Source organism: Telopea speciosissima, chromosome 3 (genome assembly GCF_018873765.1).
Source record: "Telopea speciosissima isolate NSW1024214 ecotype Mountain lineage chromosome 3, Tspe_v1, whole genome shotgun sequence".
Classification (NCBI taxonomy): domain Eukaryota; kingdom Viridiplantae; phylum Streptophyta; class Magnoliopsida; order Proteales; family Proteaceae; genus Telopea; species Telopea speciosissima.
In genome coordinates, this window is record NC_057918.1 from 9,414,993 (window position 1) to 9,433,661 (window position 18,669).

Sequence of the window (18,669 nt, forward strand, 5' to 3'; positions counted from 1 at the left end):
TGGATCTTTATCTTCTCAATTACATTGTCCATACTTAACGTCAAATATATCTAACAGAGGAGGTAGAAATGACAATCCTAACCCTGCCCGAACATATTGCCTGAGGTGGGATCCATATGAGGTCCACCACCCAGTGTAATTGAGAGGATAAAAATTCGGTAGACCCCACCCTGGGGAGGTGATAAAGATTCTTACATACAAGAGTTTGGTTTCTACTTCTTAGACTCAAATGTATCATTTGGTAAAAGTGGTTTCATGGTTCACAACAAAAAACCATCTACTATTTATTAATGGTTCTCTAGAAGTCATCTGTCCTCACAAATTTAAATAATTAGACAATCATCCGATCTACTAATGCTCGGGCATTTCAAAATTCTCACATTAATAATGAAAGAGTTGCACACGTGTCTGTGCAGAGTGGACTGAACAAGATAGTACAAAAAATAAACCAACCCAACATGTCACAAGAAAAAAAAATTTGAAGAGGCATTCAAGGCATGAATCTAATGAGATGTTTCACCCAGGAGAAGACTGATCTAATTTAACAAGGCCGTGACTGAAACTTTTAGTTCTCAACAGCAGTTCGAAAAGAATCAATTTTCCTATACAGCAAAAAGGGCAGGTTACGAGGAAAGGCAACAGCAGCCTATGTATTATTTCTTCAGACTTGGGAGTTGAAATCTTCCATCTCAGTTCCAACTTAGGGGAGCACTGCTCTCATTTCTTTGGGGTCAGGTCCAAATGCCTGCAATAACCAATCCATGTCAATCGTCAGAAATGATGAGGCCTAGGATGTTTTTTGAGGAATCCATTATTATGTGAAGTTGCAACCAGTGTTAATTGGTCTGTACAAGTTTGTGGGTTGCTCCCTTCAGTGAGGATTGTGTTTCTATCACTTGTATCATTAAGTCCCTCTATGTACTTTTCAGATCTATCATCAATAAATTTGTTATTTATTTTATTTTATTTATTTTTAAGTCTTTTTCCATGTCTTCCATAAAAAAATCTAACATACAATGGTTCCTAAAATCAAGATCATGAACATTAAATGTAACATGTAACCTACCCCACCCAAAAAAAAGCCATATCAAGTGCACAAGGCTCCTGCCACTGCAGGCTCTGGGGAGGGTCATAATGTACACAGCCTTCCCCCGCTTTGCAAACAGGCTCTTTCCCGACTCGAAACCACGACCACTAGGTCGACATGGAGCAACCTTTACCGTTGCGCCAAGGCCCGCCCTTGATGTAACCAACCCAAAGTGGCCTCTATATCTAGTTGATGGTCTGTCAGCTTGGCCACGCCATTCTGCCACATATAGCTCATATCAAGCCACCAAGGAGTGCTACTCCTGTAAGAAAGGTAAGTAGCTAATCTCTAAAACCTTGTTATGTGTAGAACTGCCAAGCCCTCCAGCAAGGCAGTTGGTGTATATATGAAAATGACCAGTCCCTAGGCTCCTTTTCCAATTCCAATTTCCCAACTGATAGGATACACCCATGAGATGATTGGTGTCTTAAATACTTAACAAACCATCAAATTAATGATGTCAGATCAGAATTTCTACCAGAATTCAGAGCACATTCAATCCTGTGTGTAGTCCAAACTCTAATTTATCAATTTCCAAAGAATTCAAAAGGTGGTTTTAGGCAGGGGCCTATGCCTTAGGCCATGACTGGGTCATCTCCATCATGACCTAATAAATCTGACTCATACTGGTTTTCATATTAGCATTCCCCTCTCATGTGGGGTTTGAGCACAGATAAGCTTGTGTCAATCGACTCAATCCCAAGCACTATCATGACCTGTTAAACCCTCAACAAAAACTTTATTATATGGCTCAACACAGTTGGAAGGATTAAGGATATCTGTGGGGCAAAAATGTCAAACTTGAACCATAGGCCAAGTTAATGGACTATCATATGTTGGTTAAAGACAATTAAATAGTCAACAGACCACCAAATTCTGACAATTGATACCATGTAACACCACCAATCAACTAAAACAGTTCCCGGTTTAAAACAAGCCTTGATAAAAGGGGGAAGAATGAATGGTTTAAAAGCATGTCAAGTTCTTTAAATAAGAGATATACCAAGCAACATGCCTTCCTGGTACATGCAATCACATTTAGTAGCACTTGTCTATTTTTTTTTCCCTTCATGACTGTAATTTCCAGAAAGTTTAAACTAGATGGTCATACCATCAGACCAGTGACCCACAATTCCAGTGCAGTCCAATTTCCAGTATGTTTTAAGAACAACGTAGTCAAGTTTACGAAAACCTTTAAAGAAGACCTCCATTTAAAGTGAAATGAGCACAAGAAGGTATGCCTAAAGGATCAGAAATAAGTACATTTCTAGAGAACAAAAAAGATGGACAAAGCAATGAAAGCATAAATTAGAGGAAACTAAAATTACCTCGACTCCAAAACCTTTAACATAGACATTAGTGAACAATTCAGAAGCATCAGGCATTGGACTTTCCTGGTAACACAAAGATTAGAGTAAGGAACAGTGAGGACTCAAAGTTCAGCCACTAAGAAATGGCATCCAACATTTAGTGTTTCTCACCTTGGCTTTTGCAATAGTGTCATCTACCTCTTTTCTGACGTTCTTTTCAATATCCTGCAGAACAATTCATTGCACATTTCATCAACTCGGAGCACAATATAATTTTAAGGATTCTTTTTTTTTTTTTTTTTTGGGTGGGGGGGGGGGGATATATATGACAGGATGGCAGCTGCAACCTAGATGCAGAAAACAACGAAGTGAGCCCTCAATAGGCAATTGAGAGAATAGGAGAGGAGCAGGGGGAGTCATGAAACTTCCTTCAATCACATAAATTCAGTTTTGAAAACCTTCAGTGAGATAAATACCTTTAACTCTTTCTCTGTGGCAATCTCATGGGATAAAATCAACTTTCTTACTCTTTCAATAGGATCACGCTCCTGGAAATCACAACCACCAAGAAAGGTATAAACCTGAATCTATAAAACAAAGGACTGGCCAAATTCTCAAATTGAAAACTGAAGTATCAATAGATTACCAACCTGCCTGACACCACTAATCTCATCACGTGTCCTGTAGGTGCTCCCCGGATCTGACATGGAGTGTCCATGGTACCTGTAAGTATCCATTTCAAGTATCTGAACACCAACATAAAAGGCAATAGTGTCAGGCCAATTTGTTCATATAACATCCCAAAACAAACCATTAACTGCAAATAATGACTACGGGTAGGAACTCTTGGTGATTCTTAAAGATCACATAAAGTATTAACAAATCAAATATTCACAATTTCTTAAATAAAAAAGCACAAGAAACAAGGTGAATTTTAGTATGTAAGTAACACGTGTTATTCTAGACAAATATGAAAGCTCAGAAGATGCAAATGTGGGAACATGGATGATACCTAGTTGATCCAGCCCTCCTGGTAGCAAGTTCGAGTATTCCCCACAACCCCACCATCACCAAATCACATACCTATGCTTATCAGGAACTTTCACCTCTTCAACAGTGCAATCAATACGGCTAGATGATTTCAAGGCATTTTGGCCTCCGTAAGGGACTAAAATATTAGGGGCTAATCAAGCATTTCTGAGGAAACTAAAAAGTCTAGATAATACTGTCTAAAAATTTTTTGGATAGAATACTCTCAAATTTTATTTTATTTTTAAATCCTAAAAGGAAAAAAAGGTGGCAGAAACGGGTGTTGTGCTAGGCCTGACACAACAGCCCACTCAATTTGTGCCACATCACACATGATTCAGAAAGTTCCTGCCATATGGATGGGTAAGGTCCACCATGGATTAGCCATGTACCAAATTTGATGGTATAACTCCTTCGTATGGCCCACTTGTATTGGTTATTCATTGCGTATTGTGAAAGCCTAAACTATTTTTTTGTAATCTTTTATTTTTATCTAAATTTTGACCCTTGACTTCTCCACATGTAAAACTAGGATTGGGCTGAAATTTTATAGATAGACAAAGAAGTGTGGGACCTACTGTGTGCCAAATTTGAGTTTCAGGAAACCACATGGCAGATAAGTGGGCCGTTGTGCTACTTCTCACTCTTTATAATATTTCAATATATCTATATCAGGATGCTAATACAATTTTACACGTATGTGAGGGATTAGTTGCTAGAAAAAAATAAACCAAACCGCCCTCCCCAATCAAAGGGAGACCAATCAAGTTGTTCTAAAATGCAATTTAAAAGAATCAAAGTTTCAGATAAGGTTACTAGCAAACTAAGAACAAAAGAATTACTCTACTTTCAAGCAATAGGAGATGCTGAATCAAATCGAAGATTTCTTAAATCTGAATTATATTGAAGGATTATAATCCAGTCAAACCTCATTTGGTTTGCGTGAATGCGGTTAAAATCAACTCTAAATGAAAAAATATTTTTAGAAATCAAAACAAATGATTATTTTGCCACTTTTTGGTTTTTAGTGATGTTCTATCATGACAAAAATTATGGGATTTTTAGATTTGGGAAAAACTCTAGTATTTGAAAGTTAAATTTCACCTACCGCTGAAAATCCAGTTTTTATTCTTGAACTGGGGGGTTGACTTTTTATCCTTTTGGAATTTGGTTTTCTAACTATTTTTATTGGATTCAAATGGGGGTATTTGCTTATTTATGAATAGTATCTTATGTAAATGAAAAACATTTACTTAAATGATATTTGGCATAAATAAGGGATTATTCTGGTTCAATACCGATTCCAAAAACAATATACATTATCAAACTTGGGTCAAAACCACAATTATCATTTTGAGTGTTCTTTATGCGAAACTAATACATTTGGGTTCAAAATGTCAAAAATAGGCAGCACAACAAAAATCAGGGCAAAATTTAACTTCTGGGCCTCAAAACCAAGGTTTTGAATTGACCTGGAGAAAGAACCAGGTTTTGACCGAGATATGAGCGAAACCTGGCATATCTCGGTTTCAGGGCTGGCCGAAACTGGCCTCAAAACCGAGAGTTAGACCCTTGATTCAAACTACGGCAAGCAAGAATGACTGACATAGTGACAAAAACCAACAGGCCCTTGTGAACATTAGATTTACCTTAATATAAGTATAATTAGAAATATACTATGGGGAAAGGTTTTGTACACGGTCGTGTAAACTATGTACGAAACTTCCCCCCCCCCCTTATTTTTTTTTTATGAAAACCCCCCCTTCTCTTTCCTCTCCGTTTCCTTCTACCATTCTTCTCCGTCACCGGCTCCCATCCCCCTCCTCCTCCTCCGGCTCCAACTCCCTCTTCCCTTCCCTCCCTCTCTCTCTCTCTCTCTCTCTCTCTTCCACATATGGCTCCTACCCTCCCGCCCCCTCATCTTCCACAACCCTCCATGCCAGCATCCCCCATCACCTCCTGCCCTCCTGCTCCCTCTTTTCCCCTGCAACTTACAGTTTTGAAATTTTAAAGCTTCTTCTCCTCCTCCTTGTCAATCGTCCTACCCTCCCAAATGTCAAAACTCAAAATTACTCGAGAGAGAGAGAGGGTTTTCTTTTTCTCTTTAGACGAAAGGCGAACCTCAAAAACCAGAAATCAAAGATGATGCTTGGCCGTGAGGAATGAACGAAGGAGGATCGAAGCCAAAATTTTCTCTTCTCTGGTTTTCTCGTCCTCCGTTCTCTCAATCCCCAACCCTAACCCTAACATCAATCTATCGCCGATTGCTGCTGCCAATGCCATGGAATTGATCCGCAGTCTCTCGGTAGGTAGATTTCGATCTACGGTCGCGTTTCCGGTTGGATTTGGGTGTCATGGTTTTTCTGATCGATTTGCATTGCAGATCATGAGGGGAAAGAAAGGATGCCATCGCACGCGGATCTTGACTGGCAGATCAAGCATTTGATGGAATGTAAGCCTTTGCCCGAGGCCGAGGTGAAGTTTCTGCGAGCAGGCTCGAGTGATTCTCGTCGAGGAATGGAACGTACAACCAATGAAGTGGCCCGTTGCCTCTTCATGGGCGACTACGTAGGTTAGTCAGTTAAATTATCATTCTCCCATCTCTTAGCTTTCATCTTTATTCTTATCATCTCTTTTAGTTGTCGTATTGTAATTGAAGAGGTTTTGGGTCTGTTTGCTGTATGGATGACTGAATTTATGTGTTTTGTGTAATTCTTATGTTAAATTTTCAAAACTCAAATTGCAGGGGAAAAGAGGGAGCAGGAGGGCAGGAGGTGATGGGGGATGCTGGCATGGAGGGGTGTGGAAGATGAGGGGCGGGAGGGTAGGAGCCGTATGTGGAGAGAGAGAGAGAGAGAGAGAGAGAGAGAGAGAGAGAGGGAGGAGGGAAGGGAGGAAGGGAAGAGGGAGCTGGAGCCGGAGGAGGAGGAGGGGGATGGGAGCCGTGTGACGGAGAAGAATGGTAGAAGGAAACGGAGAGGAAAGAGGAGGGGGTTTTCATAAAAAAAAGTAAAGGGGGGGGGGGAGTTTCGTACAATTAGAATTTTATGCAGATACTTATAGATAAAATTTTACTCACAGTTGTCATGGCGCCAAAGTGAGCCCACGCAGATGCAGGGGCCTTGACACTTTGGCACCTAGGTGATCAACAACAACATAATCTTATCCCAACTAAATGGTGTCAGCCACATGGATCCTTGCTCTCCAATCACCTCTACTCGAAGTCATACATGATACAAGGCCTAAGCTAAGCATGTATTTCCTCACCACTTCTATGGTTATTTTAGGTCTGCCCCTCGCTCTTTTTGTCCCGTCAATCTAAATCAAATCACTCCTCCGTAGTGGGGCATCCCAAGGCCTCCATTGAACATGGCCATTCCACCTCAAACGACTCTCTCTAAGCTTATCATGAATCGAAGCTACTCCCAACCCAGCTCTAATATGGTCATTCCTTACTTTATCCTTCCTAGTTTTCCCTCACATCCATCTCAACATCCTCATCTCCACTACACAGTTTATTTATATGACAATTCTTAACTGTCCAACATCCCTTTTGTATATGTACAATTTGATAACCTAGTGACAGTCCTAGGTGATCAAAGCGTACATATAAAAAGAGAGGGGTTTAGATGTATATTATAGAACTTTGATCTTTTAAGATAGTAAATTTTTTTGGGAGGGGGATTACATGTAAAATTGAAATCCCACTTCTTTTATTTATGAATAGAAGGGGAGTAATGTATAAAATCAAAAACCCATTTTGATTACTGTGCTCTTCTTCCTCTTCAGAAGACAGATAAGCAGTAGTCAGTCATCACAGCGATGTTTGCAGTGGGACAGGTTGTAGCAGTGGCAGCTTCTACTGCTGCTTCTCCTCTTTTTTCCATTTTCCCCCCAATTTTCTCTTTTTCTCCCCATTTTTCTGATGGATTTTGGGACACACCTAGGCGGCCGGTCACCTAGGTCCTCGAGCACCGCTATAGCGCTGCCTTGACAACTATGCTTTTACTTACCAGAAATTTCACCAAACCTTTTGAAATATAGAAACTTCATTTTTGGAGAGAGCTGAAAGATGATCATTTAAAATGAAATTTAACATTTTGGAATAGGGTAGGCACCATAGATGTCACAGCATGTAGGCAACCCAAGGCGTTGGAGAGAGGGTCCAAAATCAAACCGACACCAACTAGGCGACCAAGGCATCCAAGGCGCCGGGACGCCTTGACAACTATGGACTAGGCACACAATTGGCTCCAAACCAGTGCATATGTGTACGACACGATTAAAATAAACCCTTTCCATCTCAAACATCACAGGAATGCTAGAAAATAGTTTCAACTACATCCACTTCTGCAGTAGGCACAGTACAAAATGTCAAAAATTTTGTGCACCACATCCCATCCCAGTGCAACCTTCTTTTTTTAATTCAAATAAATAACAAATATATTAGCTAATCAAGAGTGCAGTAGTGGAATGCTCATAAGACAGAGATGGCCCATTGCTCTCTCCACCCCCCACCCCTCCCCAACCAAAAAAAAAAAGACATCATCCAAATATTAAAGAAGAAAGAAAAGTAAACAACAATTTCATCATAGGGGCAGACTGCCCCAAAACAGATTCAATGAACACCCACTGTTTTGCTAGATTATCCACTCTCATTGGCATTTCTCAGCTTCCAATAGAATGAGCAGTTCAATCAGGAAGCAAGATAAGACAAACAGACTAATAAAATGTGCAGATCAACCTATTCTTCATCTGCAAAATAATATTAGCTGCATCTCCTTCCATAACAACCTGATGTATCATCAACAAGAATAAACCCCAGTTCCACCTTCAAGGCTAACAGTCCGCTCAATTAAACATCTTTACCAACTGGTCCTCAATACACACCATCCAATCCTATCGAACAACCAAATTATTCCTCTGATTCCAGATGGCCCTGAGTTTCCAAGGAAAATCCAGGAGCCCCTTTAACAACGGAGAGAAACCATACAGACAGATTAGTGACGTTAAACTGTGTGTGTGTTTGTGTGGTGGAAGAAATGTAACTTAAGGTAAATTAGACTTATCAAAGGGACTCAGAGTGAAGACTACTTTTTCTTTGATACAGATTGTTACAACCGCTTATCCCAAACGCTCGAGCTTTTAAATAAGGGCCACAACAATATATATCAACACACAACACCCCCCCCCCCACACACACACACATGCAAGCACACACACGCACACGTGGGGCTCTGCACGTGACACCATCAAGTGGCATGAAGGAGGCACAATGCATAGGGGCACAACAATGTATATCAACACAATAACACGGATAACTTCTTCCCAAATTTTACCGCCAGTCACAAATTTCATCTACCTAGAGTTTCCTCCAGAAGGAAACCCAGAGTGTCAAAAGTCACCTCTCAACTCTGGAATTCTATCCCAAGATGCTAACGGAGAAGCCCATGGTTCAAGAGAAATCTAATTTCACCCTACCAGGCTTCCATAGAAATAACTATGGACCTCTCAGAATAAACATTCCATCATGAATCTGTATGGTGGGAGCAATATAGCTGCAAAAACAAGAATGAAAAACAAGTACAATATCCCACATTCACTAGAACATCCAACCTTGGATTCCTAGCATGACTTAAATAACTGAGATTACAGTCTATTAGAAGGTATGACCTCACCAACCTATCAAATCGACTGACGTACACTCATAACAGCCAACTCTAAACTGATTATGATACCAGCACTACAATGCAGCAGCTTTTTTTTATATATACAAACAAAATCCTTCAACACACTAAACCAAGATCAATCTCCCTCAGCTCCACTCTCTATGTTAAAATACATAATGACTCCCAAAATAAAATTAACAGAAAAATAAGACTGTCGTAGTAGCCTCCAAACCTGATCAACCTATTCTTCCAGGTAAGCCAGCCTCTATTACTAAAACATTTCAGTTTTCACCCTTACTTGTGTTATAGCCCCATTCACCAAGCCTGCTGCCATGATTGTACAACCACAATACCAGGACATCACCCAGTATGATAGCATGCCTTTTTATTGGGTTCCACAATCACTATACCTCCTCCCCTATTCACACAACCAAAAACCAGCATGAGCTGCATCCTAAGCAAGTATAATACATGAGCAACACAATCTTTGCCTGTTCTTACATCATGCACTTGACCAAATACTTGTGATCACTCCCTAATGATGGTCCCGACTGATGTGAATATGGACCCTTTCCTCAGCCCAAGAAGTAAACAAAGAAGCACGGGGAACCCAAAATTAGAAGGAATATGCTTGACATATATATTATTATAGCCCATTGTTGACGGCACCACCAACCACCATGCAGGAACATGTGAAACCACATGTCTTTTATTAATCATGTTTCACCTTTTCCTTTTTTCACTTTATAAAAGTATCACGATTCAAGAGTATCCTAGGTAATGTTTGCTCATTAACCTAAAATGCAAAAATCGCCAAATTTACTTGATCATAAATGTAAATTTAGCATGATCTACCAATTGCAAAGAGCAACTAGCATGAATAAGAGAAAAAGTAGCATACTGTGAGAATCCCATCTGACTTTATAACATGGTAAACCATAACCAAGGTCTCTTAGAACAGCCTTATAAGGATTAATATCTTTGACCAGTAACAGCCAACTGTGTTGCATTTCAGTTCCACAACATGAACAATCATTCCTCCAAGTGCAATACTTTCATAGTTTCAATGATTAGTAAAATGTCTATCAATGATTTCAACTAGGACAGATTCAAGGTATGCCTTTTGCACTCTGTTAGTCTCTACGTAAAACAATTAAAAATCTTCTGTTAAATCACCAATAAATAACACTTGGATAAATTCAATCAACTTAATAAAATACATTAAATACTATATTGGATCCTATTTAAACAACTAATTTCAAAGTTTCCAGGAAGATAATAATAATAAAATGCATCTAGCTGTTACTACAAACTAATTTCATGAAAAATATTTCCAATATCTTACATGAACCAAATGGATCGTTAGTTTGAATACTTCTTAGCAGTATAGATTTGGCCCACCACATTTTAAATGTAACTGGACAAAATATCAATGAGAAAGTAAATAAGAAAAAAATATACACTAACACCTTCCTCTGACTAAACTATCTCTGGGCAATATCATGTTCAAATAACTGAAGAAAAAATAACACTCAAATGAATATTCAATATTGAGGTAACCAGATGGAGGGTTTCCACAAAGCAATTTTAAGGAATAAAATCATTTCAGCACAAGATCCTAAAAAATGTACTCACAAGAGGCCCATTTTTAAGAGCATACTCCTTAGCAAATTTGCAAGCCTGCTTGACAGCAAGAACATCCATACCATCAACCTGTTAAGTGATATAAAATGCTTGAGAAGTTATGGCAAACAAGAAATAACATAAAAATAATAACTGATAAATTTAGGAATTCTTAATCATGGATGACTACATCATTTCAAAGCAACCAACCATAACCAAAAGACTATAAAATCATAAAATCTAAAAATATACAATGCTACGATCAAATGGCTACCAAGAATGTTAAGAAGATGATTTCTAAGAAAGAGCCAACAAACGTATAGACGATTGATCCACCTGCATACAAAAAGATAAGAACTGTAGTTCACATATATGCAGGTCATCGATGCGTACATTCATTTGCTTTGCACTATTCATTTTTTTTATAGATACAGAAATCCCTTTCCAACATATATTAAATACAAAGACCAGAGTTCCACTCTTAGTTCTGATCAGTGAAGGGCCTCTACCCTAGGCCAGCATTCACTTCTTTTTTCCCAAAGAGCATGCATAAAAATGTTTTTAGTAACTGTTAACATAGGCCACCTATCCCTTTCATATCTGCTAAACTTTTTTCCTCATTGCCACTATTCTATCTCCACCACCCCCTTACTTCACTTTAACCACACATATATGTACGCTACCCATTAGCGCAATCAGCTAACATTAACCACTGAGCAACTGTCAGTACAGGTTCACATTCATTGGCAATGACAAATATAAAACGCTAGGAAGGTAAGGGAAGTAGTAGTAGATAGAGTCAGTAAGTTGATTGGTTCTGGATACCAGGCAACTTACGAATGTAGCAATCTCTGATTCACAGTATACATAAGGACATACATGAGAAAACCAGGGGTCTTTTACTCTAATATTAGAAACCCTAAGAATCATATGACTGCAACCTGATGGAAACCTAGATACCCACTAAACCCAAAAATAACTAGGGAATGATGTAGAACAAACACAAGAAATAAAACACTGATGAAGAAGCATATTTGTGGCTAAATCGTCAAAATATAAATACATCCAGGAAGGAAATCAAATATAAACATTATACTACATTTTGACCAAAAGATACCTTAACCAGCTTCTCATGGTAATATTTCATTACTGATCACGAAATAGAAAAAGGAATGATTTTAGAAAGAAAAGTATAACAAACAAATTAGACAACCTACAGCAATTAAACATAAAAAATCTTTAAGTTGGCAACTAGAACCAGTAACAATATTGTTAAGCCAAACTTTGAACAATGCATAGCAGTAAATTACAGCGACATTCTACCCCACCCCCTTCACAAACTGGGGGAAAAAAAAAAAGGGGGAACTTAAACAGATTCAATTCCAAAAATGATATCCATGTGAGAGCCAGAAAATTAAAAAGGGGACAGTCATGAGAACATAAAAATAAATAAATAGAGCAATTCAATCGACTGCTCAAGAAAAGGGGGAGTCAAATTTACCTTTAAACCAGGAACATAATCCCCACGCTTGAAATAAGCAGGACTTTTGGCAGCTCTCCATTCTGCCGTACCCATCCCATCTACAGAGTACAGAATCAGAAAATCAAATCAGAGGAAATCTAACAACATAAAAACAAACGAGAAAAATAAGAAATTATGCATAAACACAATTCAATCCATTCTCAAATCATTTTGGACTTACAATGATTATTCTCACAGACTAAAATGGCAGGCAGATCCCAAAGCGCCGATATATTGAGCGCTTCAAACAGCTGCCCTTGATTAGCAGCACCGTCACCGTATAAAGCGAACGTGACGGTTTCCTCCTTAAGGTACTTTTGCGCAAACGCTAGACCACAGCCGAGAGGAACCTGAGCACCAACAATTCCGTGCCCACCAAAGAACCCTTTGTCTTTCTTGTAAAAATGCATCGATCCACCCTTCCCTTTAGAGCAACCAGCTGTACGACCCATCAATTCAGAGAAGACCTCGTGTAGGGAGCCGCCACGGGAGAGGAAAATACAGTGATCACGGTAAGCAGTAATGATAGCATCCTTCTTGGTGATGGCAACTTCCATCCCGACGGCGACGGCTTCTTGACCATCGTAGAGATGACAGAACCCACGGATGAGCTTGGACTTGTAAAGAGAATCGGCAGCAATTTCCATACGGCGCATTAGGGCCATGTCACTGAAAAATCCCATGAGCTCTTTAGGTGTAGTTTCGACAGTGCGAGAAGGAGGATCGATCTTGTGAGCTGTGTAGGGGATGCTAGTCTCGATGGAAAGGACCTGGTCATCGGTGGCTGAGGAGAAAGGACGGCGGAGGGCTGAGATAGATGAGATGGAGTAGGGAAGAGGTCTGAGGAGATTAGAACAGGCTGCACGATTCAGAGCCATCTTCGATCTTCTCTTCCACTCTCTGATTTCTGGAGCGGAGCAGACTGGCGATGGGGGTTGGAGAATGGAGATCTCTCTAATTAAAATGGACAAACTCTGAACTTCCGAAGAGAAGGCGACACCCAAATAAATAAATAAAAAGTAATAAAGAAAATTGCAAAGGAATTTTTTTCTTTTGCAGCACCGCATAGTAACCTAGCCGGTTTAAGGACCAAATGATCAGCATTTACTGTTAAAATGCAACACGTGGCTCGTAAGTACCTTCATTCATAAACTCTCTTAAACTGGAGAGATTGACAGTGGGTCCCATCCGGATTCCTGCATTCTAAGACAAGTGTCCAATTTTGACGCAATTGAAATGGTTGACCAAACGCTACCCGGTCGTGTAATGCCTATACCAGCGCGGGACGGACAATATAGTACACTAGAGGTTGAGCGGTAATTTTACGTGGTTCTATGTGGCCTATTTTGGTCCGATCGGATTGGATCGGTATCGATTGAGATGGATCTTGATACCGATCCAATCCAACTATACGGATAGGATAAAAATGATTAAAAAAACTAAGACAAAAATATCATATTTGCCCGAGTTTGGGTGATCCCGATTCATATCGACCAATCCAATCCAGATCCGTCCAGCCGATACCCAAATCACGAACCATGGTGCGGTACTGTATATCTAGGCGCAGAAACCACATGCCTTTTTTTCTGATAAACAAATGAAACGGTTCAGTTGACCTCAACTTCTTCTTACACGAAATGTCTATTTGAGCGGCGCGTGAGTGCATGAGTGTGCTCCATTTGGCCATTTTGGACCAAGAGTGTCCAATTTCAACCCAAACCATGCGGATCAACTAGCTGAACTGAATGGAATTCGTGGAAATCAAAACCAAACTGGTCCAAACAAATGCACCGATCTAATCTCATAAAAGACCGAACCAGACAGATGCAACTCAATAAGAAAACGAAAACCAAAAAAGTCTTGAATTTTCTTATTGATTTCCTTGTCCGTATATTGTAGCTGAAAACAGATTTTTTTATTTGACTCACCCTTTGCAAAACCCGGTGAGTCGGGGTGAGTCTTTTTTTTTTTTTCTTTCTCTTACCTTCCTTCTGTACTTCTTTGAGGGTGCTTGGATGGAACCTAGGGGTGTAAGTTTGGCCCTGTTGGTCCAAGCCTGCCCTAAGCCCCAATAGGGCATGTGCTGGATTTTTCAATCCTAAAAGGGGTTATAGTTGAAATTTTCAGACTTTGGGTCAGGGTCAGGAATAGGCCAGGGTTGAAACCTTGGGCTAAGCCTAACCCGGCCCGACCCTATGTTAGGTTATGCTTTACAATTTATTCTAAGCTTTTTAATCCAAAGAAAAGTTTAATAGTCAATTGAGTATGAAACAAACCAATACACAATCACATGTGTCTCATTTTAATGTATAAGAAAACGTAAATGCAAAAAAAGTGGGGCAAGTTAGGGCCAACTAGGCCCTAACAAAAATCAGGGTTAATCAGGGTTGAGCTGGGTTAGGCTGAGCTCGACAGGGTTGGGCTTGGGCTGAGATATCTCAGCCCGACCTAGGGCCGGGTTGGGCTTGGGTTGAGCTAAGAAGACTCAGGGTTGGGCTAGGGTTTTAAAAAACCCGACCCTATTTCACCCCTAATGCAACCCCAAGGGCATTTTCGATTCTATACTATAAGCGAAGAGAGTAATAATAAGACCTAATATGGTGGTTGAAACCCCTATTGATGGAGTAAATTTTCCCCATTTATTAACCCTCCAAGAGGATGGTCCATTGTTTGTTTCAATTTTGTTTTTTGTTTTTTTAGGAAAAATGTTCTCTGCATTGGGGGCACAGACACATCCAAACACATTGGGGGATGGCAAAATGATCGGCCCATCTCCTTTAATGACCGAAATGACACATCCGTCCCTCCCCATGTGTTTGGGCCCAGCCTTCCCCCCACCCCCACCCCCACCATGCGCTCGTGGGCAGAGAACATTGCCCTATCTTTTAATATGGTATTGCATTCTTAACTGTGTAATGATGGCTTCCCATTTTGAGAGTTTAATCGTCTCCCGTATGCTTCGTGAAGGCAATCGTGTAGTTGATGCATTAGCTAACCATGGAGTCAACTTCCCCACACTGTCTATGTAGATTCACTACCCACCCTGTTTCTTGTTCCTTTGTTATTTTCTGTGTTGCTTGTACTTTCCTCCCTAGAGGTTGTAATAGTTAAATTTTTATTTCACCAAAAATAACAAAAAAAATATACGATATAGTATGCGAAAATCATAATGAAATTAAATAAGAACTTATTTTTCAACTCATAATCGAATCGACTCAATTCGGTTCAATTTTCATTCAGGTCTTTATTCGGTTTTGACCCGCGTTGTATTCAGTTTGAACTCTATTTTATGTGTTTGGACCAACTTTTTACATCTTCAATAACAAAAAAAACACTTATTTGTTATGACCATTGCCCATCAAAATCTTCTCAAACCTTTAAAAAAAAAATTTATTTGAAAATGGATAATTCGGTTCAATTTGAACTTAAATCAAATTAAACCCAAAAAAGATTCTACATAATTAAAAAAAAATTTCAAAAACAAAACAATTTGTTTTGATTCGGTTTGGTTCGATTTTCAACTATCATTTTCAGTTTTTGGTTTCGTTTAAATTGACAACCTACCTTGTGACTTCCCACTACCTACCTCGTAATGTTACCAAAGAAAAACCAACTTGCATACTTCAGAGGAAGGACATGTTAGGGTTGACTAAGATATGTTTGATTTACAATTTAAAACACACACACAAAAAAATCAAATAATCGATTGCTGTCCCATATTAGAAAATCCAACCAATTGACATTCTTACCTTTTTTTTTTTAATTTAGTGAAATTGACGTCTTATTTTTAATTGATTGTCTTTCACAGAACATCCTACTTCAACATTTGATATGATTATCAAACTAATGTTAATCACAAAGAAGACAATAATAACAATAATTTATGGATTGAGTTTTCCTTAAGCCACAATGAAAAGGAATCCCTTGATTGTGGCAATCAAATGGGTGGGAGAATGTATCGTGCAATAGTGTGGGGTTATGTTCGACTATTCGTAAATAAAAAGATGCTTAAGGACTCCAGTGGTGGCTGAACTCTTTTCACGCAGTGAAGAAAAATTTTCTCCATAATTTACGTATAGTTGTGACAATTTACTTGAAGAGTAGAAGAAACTAAGCGGCAAGGAACACGGAACAAAAAAATGGTAGGGGTAAAGAAAAGATGAGGCAAAAATTAAGGATTAAGTTTTTCTACACCCGTAGAGTATAAAAATTTATTTCTTTGGTGATGTAACCATGTTATTGGATTCTTGGGTCATCGCTACACTCCCATCCCTATTAACAAAGTAAAAAATACTCTTCCCCAATGCAATGCAATGACACCGATAGCTATCAAAATGTAAATAAACTCAATACAAAAAGGAAGAAGAAAACATACCTGGTTTCAAGGAACTCCATCGTTGCAAGTTCGAACCTCCATCGTAGGCGGATAGATAGACTCTCATTCAAAGTGGAACTCATGCCCCATGTCTTCTATCATTTTTGCGCACTACTTCTCTGGTTCAAGTAAAGAGTCTAAATCCCAAACGGTAACACCCTCAAGAGATGGGTGTTTTCCTTTTTTTATCGGGCAACACTTTTTCAATTGGTACAAAAAAAATACTTGTTTCTACAAATTTGTTACACTTTACATAAATGACCATAAATTTTAAATTTATGGTATCAAAAACACATGAAACAAAACAGGTTTATCAAACGATTTTTTGGGTGTTTTATGTGTTGGGAACACAAATTACATAGAAACACCAAAAACGTAAGGTTATCAAACGGACCCTTAGCTTATTCATGCAACCATTTTTCTTTTCCACAAAATTTTCAATGACAAACTCACAAGTGATTTTACATTAAAAAAAAAAAAAAATTAGCCTTTTGAAATTCTTATAACTTCATTTTTATCAAAAAGTACGCTAAAGATTGCATGTAGTGCTAGATTTTGTTTCATTTCTATTATGCAAAACAAAAAAAAAATTACTATTACATTTCATATATAACATGCAAAGGCAAACTATTATTGTTACAAAGATCTATTATTTTTCTAAATATTGCAAGGCATTTATTTGCCACCTAAACAAATGAAATGTCTATTTTTTACCATTGGATAGATAGAACATGGTCAAGATTAACCAGAGTCAAATTTTGGAGTCTAATTTAATCAAATACCTCCTTTTGTACTAACACACATCCGGTGTATGTCTAGAAAATAATCCTCTCCAATTCCCTAAAGTGTGGTAGTGCGACAATGTTAGGTGGAGATGTTGACACCTGGCAGCTGCCGCATCCAACGGTATTGGAATTGGAAAGGATTAAAATCTTTGTATGTCCATACATGTGTACTAATACTCATGACATTACTGTGCACTCTTCCAATTATGAGTGAGAACAGATAGCTTAGATTAAAAGAAACATACAACTTGTGATTTTTCTAAAACATTACCTTACATTGTTACATGGATAATTACCTATAATAAAAATAATAATAATAAATGGAAGAAGAACGTTGTCTAGTAGTGTGGCTCCTGCACTAGTATAGGGGCCAATGAAGGGATGCTCAATGCATCGATCAAGCGGGGATTTTTCATTTTGTAGAGGACGGGGCAGTCATTTCAAGGGAAGTTGTATCAAACTGCACGCGACCATGCAGCGGCCCAACCCAAGTTCTCCACCCACGGTAAATGGGATCCTAAACCCACAATGGGCAGGGAGAAGAGCCCAGCCTAGTTCTAGCCCACGATTGACATCGGATGTTGGCACCATTAAAGTCAGCAGACCCAAGAGACAGCATACGTCACAACTCACAGTGACCCTGCGTCATTGGAATGTCTACGACGTATCACATGAATGGAATAGGCATCTAAGGACATTTATGACACTACATCATTATTAGAAGATGCCTAGCATTCTCTGCTCATGTTAGGCACAGGTGATACTTTTGCGACAAAAAGGATATACCTTAAAAGTCACGAAGTGGGTCCATGGTTTTAGACTTTTAGTGCACGTTATCCGATCCGGTATCGTATCAGTCACAGTATTGACATGGTTCGGTCATATCGACAAATTTATCATTTCAATGATACAATATCGAGTATCCACATGGTATTGGTATCCGTTACCTTCAAAACCATGCAATATCGATGAATCCGATGATCCGATACTGATACTGATACCAACACTGATATCTCAAACCGGGTCCAATTTGATTCCCATTAAGTGAGCTCATGTAGAATATAGATCCAGAACTAGAGCACATCATGGGCAAGCGTTTACCTAGAGTCAATGGAAACCTTTTTTCTCTTTTCTAAGGGGATAATTACTATCACTACTCTATATTTAGCCTATATTTATTAAAAGTACCCTATATTAAACTTTTTTTTTGAAACTACCCTGCTTTTAAGTTTTGCATCTCCTTCTACCCTCATATTTTTAAATACCCAG

At 38.9% G+C, this 18,669-nt stretch overlaps 1 protein-coding gene across 1 annotated transcript; it reads right to left on the reverse strand.

Annotated features, from left to right (window-relative positions):
* Positions 1 to 498: 498 nt before the first annotated feature.
* LOC122655868 (pyruvate dehydrogenase E1 component subunit alpha-1, mitochondrial) lies at positions 499 to 13,208 on the reverse strand. The gene is made up of 8 exons (XM_043850242.1): positions 12,422 to 13,208; positions 12,220 to 12,299; positions 10,731 to 10,808; positions 3,048 to 3,143; positions 2,874 to 2,945; positions 2,569 to 2,622; positions 2,416 to 2,481; positions 499 to 745 (listed from the first exon to the last, which is right to left on the reverse strand). The coding sequence occupies exons 1-8, from the start codon at positions 13,116 to 13,118 to the stop codon at positions 701 to 703; spliced, it is 1,188 nt and encodes a 395-aa protein (XP_043706177.1). The 5' UTR covers positions 13,119 to 13,208; the 3' UTR covers positions 499 to 700.
* Positions 13,209 to 18,669: the final 5,461 nt, after the last annotated feature.

Excerpts from the sequence above, each read along its gene's own strand:
- LOC122655868 (XM_043850242.1), bottom strand. The coding sequence starts at position 13,118 with ATGGCTCTGAATCGTGCAGCCTGTTCTAATCTCCTCAGACCTCTTCCC. Across the intron at positions 2,946-3,047 it reads AGATTAGTGGTGTCAGGCAG|GAGCGTGATCCTATTGAAAG; the intron begins GTTGGTAATCTA and ends TGTGATTTCCAG. Across the intron at positions 746-2,415 it reads TTAAAGGTTTTGGAGTCGAG|GCATTTGGACCTGACCCCAA; the intron begins GTAATTTTAGTT and ends TGGTTATTGCAG.